Source organism: Stegastes partitus, unplaced genomic scaffold, assembly GCF_000690725.1.
Source record: "Stegastes partitus isolate 25-593 unplaced genomic scaffold, Stegastes_partitus-1.0.2 Scaffold26, whole genome shotgun sequence".
In the NCBI taxonomy this organism is placed as follows: Eukaryota; Metazoa; Chordata; class Actinopteri; family Pomacentridae; genus Stegastes; species Stegastes partitus.
Window position 1 is genome coordinate 51,865 of NW_007577757.1, and position 13,211 is coordinate 65,075.

The 13,211-nt window shown below is 40.8% G+C and overlaps 1 protein-coding gene across 3 annotated transcripts in view; it reads left to right on the forward strand.

Annotated features, from left to right (window-relative positions):
• golga3 (golgin A3) overlaps positions 1-13,156 on the forward strand; it is a 17,169-nt gene extending 4,013 nt beyond the window's left edge. For all 3 annotated transcript variants that reach the window (XM_008297369.1, XM_008297387.1, XM_008297378.1), the window contains exons 4-24: positions 540-652; positions 1,196-1,923; positions 2,183-2,291; positions 2,773-3,079; positions 3,171-3,373; positions 3,491-3,628; positions 3,826-3,987; positions 4,086-4,454; positions 4,762-4,839; positions 6,030-6,293; positions 6,420-6,514; positions 6,828-7,044; positions 8,131-8,274; positions 8,479-8,676; positions 8,782-8,898; positions 9,170-9,309; positions 9,445-9,577; positions 9,867-9,989; positions 10,206-10,370; positions 10,992-11,158; positions 11,294-13,156. In XM_008297369.1, the coding sequence (XP_008295591.1) occupies positions 540-652; positions 1,196-1,923; positions 2,183-2,291; positions 2,773-3,079; positions 3,171-3,373; positions 3,491-3,628; positions 3,826-3,987; positions 4,086-4,454; positions 4,762-4,839; positions 6,030-6,293; positions 6,420-6,514; positions 6,828-7,044; positions 8,131-8,274; positions 8,479-8,676; positions 8,782-8,898; positions 9,170-9,309; positions 9,445-9,577; positions 9,867-9,989; positions 10,206-10,370; positions 10,992-11,158; positions 11,294-11,471 (4,148 nt within the window). In that variant the 3' untranslated portion in view covers positions 11,472-13,156. The remainder of the gene's footprint in view (positions 1-539; positions 653-1,195; positions 1,924-2,182; positions 2,292-2,772; positions 3,080-3,170; positions 3,374-3,490; positions 3,629-3,825; positions 3,988-4,085; positions 4,455-4,761; positions 4,840-6,029; positions 6,294-6,419; positions 6,515-6,827; positions 7,045-8,130; positions 8,275-8,478; positions 8,677-8,781; positions 8,899-9,169; positions 9,310-9,444; positions 9,578-9,866; positions 9,990-10,205; positions 10,371-10,991; positions 11,159-11,293) is intronic.
• The last annotated feature ends 55 nt before the right edge of the window (positions 13,157-13,211 follow it).

Sequence of the window (13,211 nt, forward strand, 5' to 3'; positions counted from 1 at the left end):
AGAATCCTCAGGGAGCGTCTCTTTTGATGGCACATGAACATAACTGATTCAGTGTGCATCTGTTTAATGTATTTGTAGAAGTGTTATTAATACTTGCTTGATGCATGGCACGTGTTAACTAACCAAGCAAATAGAAACGGTGGTGCAGTGTGAGGCACCAAAGCTAGCTCCTGCTCTAAAAGCTGGTATTGCCTGTAAGGAAAAAATGAGGAATTATACAGGTGCTGTTTTTGACTGACAAGCCACTGTGCTGTGTACCAAAACCTGTTTCCTGTACAGAGGTGAACACAACTACTATTTGAATAATTTGTTTACCACTGCTATTAGAGAACAGGTTTCTAAGCGGCTTCACTATCAGCATATACAACATCAAACATTTATCCTGAATCGATGCAGCAATATTCGGCTCCCTGCCAGGATCTAGCTTTTACAGTAATTAAATAAAGAGTTTTTGTAAATGTAAGTGCTGTGGTCTGCTTGGGTACTATGTGTTGATGGGGAACATTCTTCGGTTTGTCCTCACATTTGTTTCCCTTCAGCCCACCAGAAGCCATCACTGGAGATGGAAAATGAGGAGAAGATTCGCCTGGAGGCTCGCCGGCGTCTGGAGGAGCAACTCAAACAGTACAGAGTGCAGAGACATAAGGAGAGGGTGAGTGAATGCAGTTGCTGTCATCTTTATACATTTTATCATAATGTTAAATGAATGCAGGTTAGCCCTCTGTTCAGTTTTAAACACGTCATGTTTCTTCAGCTGTCGTTGCTTATTTTTTCCCACATTTGTCCATTTGCTAGAGTTACGTTTCCAAAATTCTTGGACGGAGATTTGTAATTGAGGTTTCTGTGGTTAGACATTTTTTTTATTTTTATTTTGATCCAACTTCTGTACTTGTGAACAATCTAGTGAAGTCTGCTGGTACTATGTGCTTGGAAAAATGACCCAGGTGATTGACAGTTTAACATTTGTTGAGGGTAAAATTTTTCATTTTGGAAAACATTGTGCATCAACTGCAGAGCACTGAAGTATGTTGCACTGGTTTGCCTCCACTAACTGCAAATAATTACACATTTCATCTGTTGATTTTTGTTTTGTTCCTTTCTGCTGTGCCAAATTTTAAGTTAGTGTAGGCGGACCAACCTGGATTCAGAATTTGTTATTATGATAGTACTTTTGAACCTTTCTTCTGTTTTCTAGTCTCACCGCAACACAGCCAAGAACAGACCATTCAGTACCCTGGATCCAGAACTCATGTTGCATCCTGAGGCACTACCCAGGGCCAACACCGTTGCCATGACCAAGGAGTATTCCTTCCTGAGGACCAGTGTCCCACGTGGCCCCAAACTTGGTAGCCTGGGAATTCCCCCTGCCAAGGAGAGGAAGTCCAGGTCTCCTCGTCCCAGCAAGATACACTCCTTGGCTGACTACAAGTCTCCTGAGACTGATGATGGAGGTGGTAGTGGAGGAGGAGGTGGCGTAAAGACGGCAGATAACACTATTAGCTCTATCCAGTCCACCATTAGCTCTGTGTCCACACTATCAGAGATCAGTGTGGTGTCCGAGTGCAGCACCTGTGAGATGGAGGCACAGCCTGGTGCTTCGCTCCAAGTCGGAGACAATGTGTCAGAAATTGATGGTAGTGAATCGGGAGCGAGGCCAGGGAATGACGGCAATGACAGCGACAGCTCCTCTTACAGCAGTGTGTCTACCAGGGGGACCTACGGTATGCTCTCTGCAGCAGTCGAAAGGCAGCGAGGGCCGTACACAGTGGAGGGGAGGGAAATTGCCCCTGAGGCCTTGGGCCAGTTCCCCTCTTTACAGGAGGTGCTGCAGGCCGCCAGTGAAGAGCAGCACCTGCTGGAGCTGGAGCAAGAGAGGGAAGGAACAGCGGAGCCTCGCAGCCGTAGGGACAGCTTCTCCAGCAGGTATTTGACTGTTTCAGATAGAGAAGGAATATCATGACTGCCATTAAATGCATTATTTGAAAAAAAAGAGTTAAGAATGAATGTCAAACGTTACCATCATATCATTGTGGTTCCTACTGACATTAAACTGATACTACCGTTAGGTATTATGAGGTGAAAACAAAATTCTCACATTGAAAACCTTGAATTTACTAATGTTGTGCATGTGAACAGCCAGTTGATTGTTTCTTTTGCGCTCATGTTCTTTCATTTATTTCAGTGTTTCTTTGGAGAGTTCTGTCATGGGCCACGATGAAATGCTCCAAGTGCTAAAAGAGAAAATGAGACTTGAGGGCCAGCTGGAGTCCTTGTCATCTGAAGCCAATCAGGTAATATGATGATATGATATATAATATTGATTTTATAAATAATGTTTTTCTATTCCTTCTGCACTCTGCACCCATCCAAACACATTACATGTACCAGTATGGCCAAAATATCACCCAAAACAGCTCCCTCACAAACCACTATCGTGTAGTTCAATCACTCGGAGTAGGTTTTGACTTATCACTTAATATCTATTGCCACCTGAACTGAATGCAGTCAGATTAGTGTAAAAACTGTAGCAGTACAAGGTAAAAAATGCTAAGAGGGTGAAACACCATACTGCGATATCATCATTTTCAGGGGTTTATTTACCCATATCAGTACTGATCTACTAATAAATGCCAGGTCATAGTTAAAGCTGTATTTTTCAGATTAATTTTTTGGCTGTTAACATACATGTGTGGAAAACCTATATAATCTACTATTTTGGAAACACTGTCAATAATTAGATTAATTGCTGTAACCCCATGCCCTGTCCTCTAGGCTCTCAAGGAAAAGACAGAGCTTCAGGCTCAGCTTGCTACAGTGAATGCTCAGCTGCAGGCTAAAAAGGAGGAGGCTCAAGTCAGCCAAGAGAAGCAGAGCGCCCTCACTACAGAGGTTGGCACACTGCGGCAAAACTGCAGCCAGCTAGAAAAGGCCATGGTGGAGCTCCAGGGCAGTCTGGAGAGCAAGAATGCCAGTCTGGCTTCTCTGAGCAATGACCTGAAGGTTGCCGAAGACCAATACAATAGGTTGATGGGGAAGGTAGAGGAAATGCAAAACACTGTTGCCTCCAGGGACAGTGCAGGTGAGTAACGGAGACCCAGAAAGTTGTGTGTATCAAGATGTACTTACCCCCTGGTTTATACATTGGATGTTTTTGATCCTCTGGTTTACAGTTCAGGAGTTGCGTCAGCAGATGGGTGGTCTGCAGAGCCAGCTTCAACAGGTGCAGCTGGAGCGCAGCACCCTGCAGAGCCGACTAAAGACCTCCCAGGCTGAGATTGATTCACTCCAGCAGGTTAGACAGTGGTACCAGCAGCAGCTAGCACTGGCCCAGGAGGCAAGAGTGCGACTGCAAAGTGAAATGGCCAACATGCAGGTAAGATTGATGCTAATACAGTTGGTTTTGACATCATGGCTTGGCATTAGACAAGAGTTGTCAGTGGAGGGCGTTCCAGGTGACATGTTTCATCTTCTGCCCTTTTTTTCTTCCCAGACTGGACAGATGAATCAGATTGGTGTTCTGGAACACCTGAAGTTGGAAAATGTGACACTGTCACATCAACTCACTGAGACCCAGCACCGCTCCATCAAAGAAAAAGAGCGCATCGCTGTTCAGCTGCAAAGCATTGAGGTATATTCTCCAACATCCCTTTATTAATATGCTGTGATCGGGTTTGGATGGAGTCTTACACACACTGGGGACACAGACCTATATTTTTATAACTACCAGGACTGTTGTTTACATGATGCATTTTGTAGGTTTGTATGATTTTTAAAAACAGTTGTAAAAACATGTTGTTGAACATCCCTTTACTGTCTGTGATGTAGGCCGACATGCTGACGCAAGAAGCTGCTTACAAGCAGATCCAGGATGCAAAGACCATGGTGGAAGATGACTTGCAGCACAAACTGGAAGAGTTTGAGGAAGAGCGAGACCGCTTAGCAAAACTGGCCAACACAGCCAGCACCTTAGAGAGGGAACTAGAGCAGGTAGTCATGCCAAATATAGCAGGAACTTGTTGTGTACCTTGTTTTGGCATTAAATTCTTTCTTACATTAAACTGCCTGTCACACTTTGTCCCTCTTAGGTGAAGTTGACCCTTTCCCAGAAGGATGTGCAGCTGCAGTCACTTCAGAAAGAACATCTGGAGCTGATGCGCCAGCTGACAACCACTCAGGAGAACCTACACACCAAAGAGCAGTCCATCAACCAGCTAGAGGCCCGATACCTGGAGTTGGAGGCCCAGCTGGCTGAGCTGCAGACAGAAAGCAGTGCCAAGGATGACAACATCCAGTACCTCCAGAATGAGAAAATTGTCCTGGAGGTAGCGCTGCAGGCAGCCAGGGCCGACAAGAGCCAACTTGATGAGGGCGCTGAGCGGCTTGGAGAGGATGTTCTAGTGGCCTCAGATGTTCTGGATCAGCTGAGACAGGAAGTCCAAGTCAAAGCCAGTCAGGTACGATACAGAAGACGTTTTAATGTTGAGTTAGCAGTGGCTTGAATTAATTCTTTACATAACATTTCTTTTTGTAACTTTAAGGAATCGTATAAAAGGCTGCTAGAGAGGGTCATAAACATACTTTAAACTTGTTTTATCTGAGGGATCAGGGTTTGTTTTCTCATTCAGTGCAAGAGACCATCAGTTTCTATAGATATTCATTCATTCAAATCGTGTTCTAATCACATTTTACATGTTTTCTTTCCTTAAGGCTTCCCCACTTAACATTGTGTAGGGCTAATGAAGGGATTTTGTTACATTGCAGATTGAAACCCTACAACAAGAGAATAATTCTCTGAAGAAACAAGCTCAAAAGTTAAAGGAGCAATTCATGCAGCAAAAGGTAAAACATCTCCCTTATTTCTACATGATATTGCATTCAGTTCTCTTTTGCTTGGGAAAGTTAGAAGAAGCCCGGGAGAAGTAAAGCCTGTGAAGACATTTCATCCATTTATAAAACGTTTGTCAGAAATCTCCCAGCTGGCTAAGGCTGATGCTGTCGTGGGAGGGTGTATTGTAGAGCCAGATGGCTGTCATATTCTCTGTAGAATGCCTAAAGAGCTGGTTGACACGCCTCAGTGACTTGAGCAATGGTGGATGCTGCTTTATTTTTCATTGACAGGCTGTCATAAAGAGGGTGGAGTTAATTGACAGAATGACAGAAATGTGCTCTGTATTGTGTCTCTTTCGGGGCTTGGGTTTTTATAGACTCGCGCTCTATATACTCGCGCAATAACTTTTATCGTGGTCCATCAAATTGTATTTGAACTGCTTTCAGCAAACCATGAAGTTCAAAGTCCGGCACCTCAGGTGGTTTAGAATTTATGAAAATGCCACAGCATTATTATGACTCTTCATTGTATCTAAAGAAACTACATGGATGGAAAGAGTCATGAGTCAGATACTTCAGTGTGACCAGTATGACTGTTTATTTCATTATTTATTATTATTGTTGTTATTATTTATATATTAATTACTGTCATTTTTGAAGAAGCTATGTGCATTCAGTTCAGAGAAAGGTGAGCAGCTATACTGGTTGCAGTGGTTCACATGAAGCTCTTTTCTTCTCTGCGTAATATATGGGACACAGCACTCATGCAGCTGTACCTACATTAACATTTGTAAAGCAATTTGAATATATTTGAAATTATAAAGGCTCTGCATGGAGAAAAAAAAAACACTGCATCACAGCTTTACTTCAGTAGTTCCATGTAATATTTTTAGTTTTAAAAAACATGTGCTCCTGGAACTATTTGGGTTAAGAAAAAAATTCTGTGCAACCCTGTGTATATAGATATATTTTCTTCCTTGAAATACATCTCTCTCAAGCCCAGAGATGATGCAGTGTGGGATTCAAATCCCGTTGCAACCCTCTCTCCTGCAGCGTTTCTCCAATCTGCTGTGAATATTGTTTTGCCGACTTCTTTTGGTCAAGGCAAATATACCAGAGACGACTCTCCCTGGAAGGAGAAAATACTCTACTAGTGTTTTCTTTTACGTAAACCTTTTGACGCAATGCCCCTGACTTCCCAGGTGATGGTGGAAGCATACCGCCGAGATGCCAGCTCCAAAGACCAGTTGATCAGCGAGCTCAAGTCCACCAAGAAGCGTCTGTTGGCGGAGGTGAAGGACCTGAAACAGGAGGTGCTGGGCGTTCAGGGTGAGAAGCAGAGGGCAGAGCTGGAGCAGGCCCGGCTGCAGAAGGAGGTGGTGAGAGTCCAGGAGCAGATGAGTAACATGGAAGCCCATCTGCAAGCCATTCAGAACGAAAGGGATCAGCTAGAAACCCAGATTCAGGTATTGAAGTTTTTTGGGTGTTTGTTATTTCATTTATTTTTGAAAAGGATTTTAATTGTGAAGACAAAGAAAAAAGAGAATCTCTTTTATTTTAATGTGGTGTATTCTGTTTTGGTCCCAACTCAGTCTCTACAGTTTGATCAGAGCCAGCTAGCAGCGGTGACACAAGAAAATGAGGGCCTAAGAAAGCAGGTGGAGCAAATGGAGGGAGAAGCCAAAAAGTGAGTCATGTGCTGCTTAGAGAATTCAGGAGCGTGAATGAATCCCACAGTAATGACTTGGACCATGATGCATATCTCTGCTGTCAAAGTCTATTTATAAATACAAATACAGGACAATGCTTATACAATCCCTTTTTTCCACACAGAAATATGAGTCAGTACATGTGTTTGACAAAGTAACTCATCTTCATCTTTACATTGTGTTTTATCTGTAGATGAAATATGATTTTTTTAAGATACACAATTACTGTAGAACAATCTAATTTCTCAGTGGGTTTTTTCTAAACTTGTTTTCTTATGTGCATCAACATAGAGCCATCTCAGAGCAGAAGGTACGCATGAAGAGGCTGGGAACAGATTTGACCAGTGCTCAGAAGGAGATGAAGGCCAAACACAAGGCCTATGAGAACGCTGTGGGCATCCTGAGCAGGAGGCTCCAAGAGGCTTTGACTGACAAGGAGACAGCAGAGGCAGAGCTGGTCAAACTTAAGGCCCAGGTGTCAGATGGGGGAAACAGCCAGGCCTTGCAGGTAAAGTATAAACCTGCCAGACCTTGAAAGTTTCTTGAAAAATTCGCAGCTACAACATCTAGTTTGGCACACAGTCTCAGGCAATTAGTAAGGAGAAGCGTCACCGTTAGCAAAGTGTCTGTAGAGGGTTATACAATGTACAAGGTCTTATCCACATACACTTATAGAAATTGAAAATTTTAACAGCCACTGATTATTGTAGATCATTACTTTAAATCAAGGGCTTTAGCTCTTGTCACTGTCGAGCAAAATTGTAAAATTAACAATAGGTAGTTTTCCTATTGAAGTTGAGGACTTATGTATGTATACAATGAGTTTGTTGTACTGTAACTGTTTCTGTGAGATCTTAGTTTGGAATATTTTTTGCTCCTGTCACATTTGTGCGCGCTGTCGACCAATTTTTCTCTGCAATTCTGTATCTTAATGGAAACAGCACAACCATGGCTAGATGTAGGGAGAACTCAAAAATGTCTTTTGTGCAGTGTGAAAAAGTTATAAAGCCAGAAATTTCTTTAAATTCTTATTTTACAAAGGACATTTTAGGCTTAAATTTTTTATTTGTTTCCATACTTGTCTCCTATATGCTCTGTATAAACACAGCCTGCAATTCATTACAGTTCAGTCAAAAGGTCACATGACTTTTGGTTACATCTTAGTCACTAATGGCTTCACTGTTGTGTGAAGGTGCACAGAATTTTTTAACATTTTGTAAAATTTGGTGCAAAGGGTTTATTTTTGTCAAGTTTTAAAATGAGATGGGAAATGAGAAGTGATGTTGATGAAATGTCACAATTTAAAGCTTGGATTTGGTTAAGTTCCCTGACAGAGCAGCACCACACGAATGAGTAATTCAAGGTTTCTGTCTCTAGCTCTAATAAATACTGTAGCTTTAGCAGTGTACATGCATACATTTTTATTCCTTTTACTGCATAAAAAAACATTATTTATTGTGTCTGTCTACCTATCCCTGTCCTCTAAGATGTCATTTTCATAGAAGTAATCATTTCATTGTGAATAATCTCAGATAACTAAAGCTTTTGACTAACTAAAACTGAAATACCATGTGTTTTTTCTTTTGTCTTCCAGGAGAAGATCGAGGCTCTGCAGGCTGAACTGCAGGCTGTGACCAACAGCAAAACAATGCTAGAGAAGGAGCTGCAGGAAGTGATCACCCTCACCACCACAGAACTGGAGGAGTACCAGGAGAAAGTTCTGGAGCTTGAGGATGAGGTAGACTATAATAATTATGTGTCAGATTGTAATCTGTTCAGGTTTTTGCAGCACAAAAGTACACTGTTTGTCTAATTGGAAAGTATTGATTCCTACATGTTTTCATATTTATGTTACAACCATCAGTGAGCCAGTATGTTGACACTTCTGTAACCACTGCTCATGTATGCTCATTTTTATTAACGACATGGTTTGATTTGACAGCTTCAAGAGTCACGCTGCTTCAAGAAACGGATCAGAAAGTTAGAAGATGCCAACAAGAAGCTAGCACTTGAACTGGAACATGAAAAAGGGAAACTGGTTGGGTTAGCACAGTCCCACAATACACTGCGGGAACATACCAACATTTTGGAGTCTGCCTTAGCAAAGAGGGAAGCAGATCTTGTTCAGCTCAACTTGCAGGTAACACGTTAGTTTGCGTCTCATTATGCTGATATATTGTTGACTACCATTATGTTGTTAAGTGTTATGTTACCTGTAGACCAAAATAGAAAAATGTGGTTTCAGGTTCAAGCTGTTCTAAAGCGTAAAGAGGAGGAGGACCAGCAAATGAAGCAAGTGGTGCAAAGTCTACAGCTTGCTCTGGAAAAAGAGAAAACAAAAGTCAAGGACCTTAAAGAACAGGTAGGAGCTCTATGTTAAAATACCACTTCACTTTCACTTGGCTTTTAAAGTGATACCTAAGAATCTGTAAGGTAAATTGATTTGTTTGGAGATGATTTTCTTTGCATAAGGCACAGTAAGAACCTTCTTGACAATACAAAAGTTGGATTAATGAACTGAAAAATGCCTTCAGTCTTACCTAAAAGCTTTTTATTTTTGGTCAGCGGTGCTAGATCTAGAGCTGTGTGCTCCTTGGGTGTTTCAGTATGTAATTATGTGATGTGTCCTTTAGGTGGCAGCAGCAAAGGCTGAGGCGGCCCACAATAGACGGCATTACAGGGCAGCCATGCTGGAGCTGTCAGAGATCAAGAAGGACTTGCAGGCCAAGGAGGACCTGGTTAAAGCTCTGCAGACTGAAGCTCACAAACTACAGTATGTGCATTAGCCTGAAAAAAGAATGCAATGACTTTCTGAAAATGATGTTTTTAATCTAATATTGTTTTTCAAAATCCATAGTGGCTGTACGACTTGTCACTGATTTATCAATGAATGTGTTATACTCTGCAGAGCTCAGGATGAGCAGCATGCTCAGGAGGTTTCCAGCTTCCAAGAGGAGCTGGCTGAGGCTCACTCCCAGCTCCAGATCCTTCAGAAACAACTGGACGAGGAACTGGCCAAGCAGCCCCTGACTAACCAAGAGGTAGGGACTCTGAAGCAGGGTCTGGAAATTTGGTGAATGTTTACAATTACTTGGGTTATTTATTGCTGTATTTCTAGGAAAACAGTTTTGATTAGCCTGAATTGATTTTAATACAGTATTTTGGCCGCACAGTCATTTACTTTTTCAGGGAAGGGTTGTTTTTTTTTCCAGTTCTTTTAAAGTCTGTTTAAGCCTTACTCATACCTATTCTAAATGTAAAACATCTCTTATCAATCAGTCAAACTTCTTCTTAGTGACAATGATGTCTAACATTGACTGTTGGGTTCAGGTTGAGGATCTGAAGTGGGAGGTGGAGCAGCGGCAGAGGGAGATTGAGGCCCAGAAGCAGCAGCTGGAGATGATGGAGCAGTGCCACCACAGGGAGCTGGACAACCTACAGACAGCCCTGCAGGCAAGTATTCACTTAATTGTAAAATATGGAGACAAAGCTGCAATATATCATTTCTTACTGAACAAGGTGTTAAAAAGAAATATAATGTTGCTCGTCAATCGTTTCTGTTTAGAGGGAGGCAAAAATGAAGCATTGAGCATTGTAGTTTTTTCTGTACAGTATGCAACCTTCTTCTTTTTAAAGTGATTTAAACCTAAAATAGCATATCTGTCTCAGAACATCAAGGTAGAGCTGGAGTCGGTGCAGGAGGAGCTGAGCAGCACCAGGAAGGACAAGTTTATGTTGCAGGCCAAAGTGGGTGAGCTGAGAAACAGCATGAAGACGGTCCTGCTGCAGAACCAGCAACTCAAACAGGACTTCAAACAGAGTCGTCTAAGGAAGGTACAGCACTTTTTTTGACTGAAAATTTTGTAGTGTTAGTGCTTTTTCACAAGATTTAAAGCCACAGTGCCTTTTATATTTTTGTGAAACCACTAAAGAATTGTACTAGTGGACTAATTACCTACTGAGTATTTTAACATCAGTTGAAAATTGCCCATAATATCTGCTTGCTGATATATTTTGATCAAGCCCCAGTTTTAATTTACTCTTTAATTGTCTTGGCATAATGACTTTTAGATATTTGCCATATTGAAAATTAGCAAAATCATGGTCTGATATAGACAATTCAAAACAATGTAATCAGTCAATCAAATATTATTTATGTAGCATTTTTTTCTCAAATCAAATTAAAGAGGGCTTTTTATATATATATATATAAACTGAAGTAAATTAAAAGTGTGTTGGTGTTTTTTAGCATTTCTCACAGACAGCATTTACCACTTGCTACTATGTTGTTATTCACCTGGATGCTTCCATTAATGACAGTGTGAGCAGTGCTTACTAGGCCAGCACCTCTCTTATAAACATTTAAAGGCCACTGCTGTATGTATAATGCCAAATAAGAAATGCCTGCTCAAGATAAATGACTAACCATGCTCTTATAATGATGTTGTTGAGCAGCAGCGCATGGAGCTGAAGAGTGAGGGGAACCCATCTAACCCCGTGACTCCAGTGAAGATCCCAGACTGCCCAGTGCCTGCTTCCCTGCTGGACGAGTTGCTCAAACCATCGACTTCTGTCAACAAGGAGCCGCTCAACAACCTGCACAACTGTCTACGGCAGCTCAAGTAAGCCTGTTGTTGTGTCTGAAGTATTGGGCTAAACATTATGAACACACCTCCACAAAAAGGTTTTGTTATGCACTGCTGGGGAGTTATCCAAATGCCAGAACTGATGTAATGTTTTTTTTCTCTCTTTCTCAGGGAGGAGATGGACAGCCTCCAAAAGCAGATGGAAGAACACACAGTAACAGTACATGAGTCAATGAGCTCATGGACAAACACAGAGGAGGGACTTCAAAACAACATCTCCGAATCATCAACGGCGCTAAATAACGCGGCAGTGGAAAATAACAATGAAGTGGAACAGCAGCAATCATAACAAAAGAATTTTTCTCAGGCCTGTAGAGAGAGAGTGGAGTTTTATCCACAAAGGCACTTTTTAGCCCCTTATTCCCTTTCTCTTTTCTTAACAATTGCTGCCAACATTTGGCATTTCTCCCATCAGCACAGATGTACTTTCGCAGAGTAATACTTTACATACCATAGCTTTATTTCTTTCCTTGTGATTTGATGGTTGTTTATATTTGTGTTATGCTTTTGTCACATTTATTTATTTAGAGTAAAGAAATTAAAACTTTTAATTTGATAGCCTCTCCAAGAGGATGCCCCATCTTTAGTTTTGTTATCACAGATACAGATCTTGTCTAGCTGTTAAATCTTTGGGCCAATTTTCCCCTGTTAAGTCAGCAGTTTTCCTCACTAGGTCATTGTTAGTCACCTTCCTGCTCAAAATATTAAACCAGTGGCTTTGATGCTGCTTAATGATAGCTGACATTATTTTTAAAAGTGTTGTCGGTGACAGAAACAAACGATGCATCTGTCACCAGACTGGCTATGACCTGTTCTTCCATTTACTCGTGCCTGTATGTGAGTGAAGTTGCTCATCTATTATTTAACTGACTTGGTTACACATCCACGTGGTGTCTAAGCATCTTGCGATGAAACATTATTACTCCTGTTTATGAAGTCTTGCACAGTTGCGGTCAGTTATTTTGAATTGCCTCATGTTAAAAGTGCAGTGTTTCTAACATTTGCTCTAACTGTATCACCCTGGGTTCTTAAAAACATTAATCTCAGTTATGTTTGTCTAGCATGGACTGCAGTAATTTGTACACAAAAAAAGCCTTAAGCAATTTTTAATATGCTGTAAAAGGACTATGTTGGTTTTGATGAGTGTATTCTGCTGAGGGTGAGTGCAAGATGTAATATGTTATATATTGTATATGTGTGCAGATCCTCACTGGAGAACTGTTTATTGTAAAATAAGTGTATCACATCGGCTGACATTGCACACGAGATGATGAAACTGACTCAGAGAGAAAATTGTACGTAGACACACAAAAAAGTTACTACTTCTAATAACAGCCGGTGCAATCAGATGTGTTTGTTTTCTGTTGTTACATTTGGTACATACTGTATTTACAAAAAAAAAAAAAGACTAACCCTGAATCACACATTGTTGTTGTTGAACTCTGTTTCATGGGTAATGGGATAAGTTTATTGTTTCCAGAGGTTAATATATACATACACTTCCTTTTTTGTATGATTGTAAATTGATCATAACTGTTTAATAATGTAAAGAAGACGAAATACAAGATATCAAATGCAAACCATAAGTCGGATAGTAATTCTGTTACAGCTGTACTAAAATTTCAGTGTAGATTTGGACAGTGCAGCAGCTTTCTGCATGCAGTTGTGCTGCAGCTGCTGTGTTGGTGCTCATTCCCACACTATTTTTTTTTAATGACTATTGTATGCTTCTGAATTTCCAAAGGGACAATAACTATTACAAGGAGAATGCTAATTAAAGCAAATAACAGCAAATGTATTATTGATATACTGTGTTCTAAAAAAAAAAAAAAAAAATCTTTTGGACTGTATCTTCTTTATGCTTAAACTTTGCTGTATTTTTATTTTATTTTATTTTGGAATTCATTTCTGATATAACATTTGTGCTGGGAGATGTGATTGTATTTATCATAAAATTGCACTATTCATCCGTCATGATAGTGTGTGGTCCTTATATGTAAAAATCGCCACCTTTATTTTGTTCAGGCAG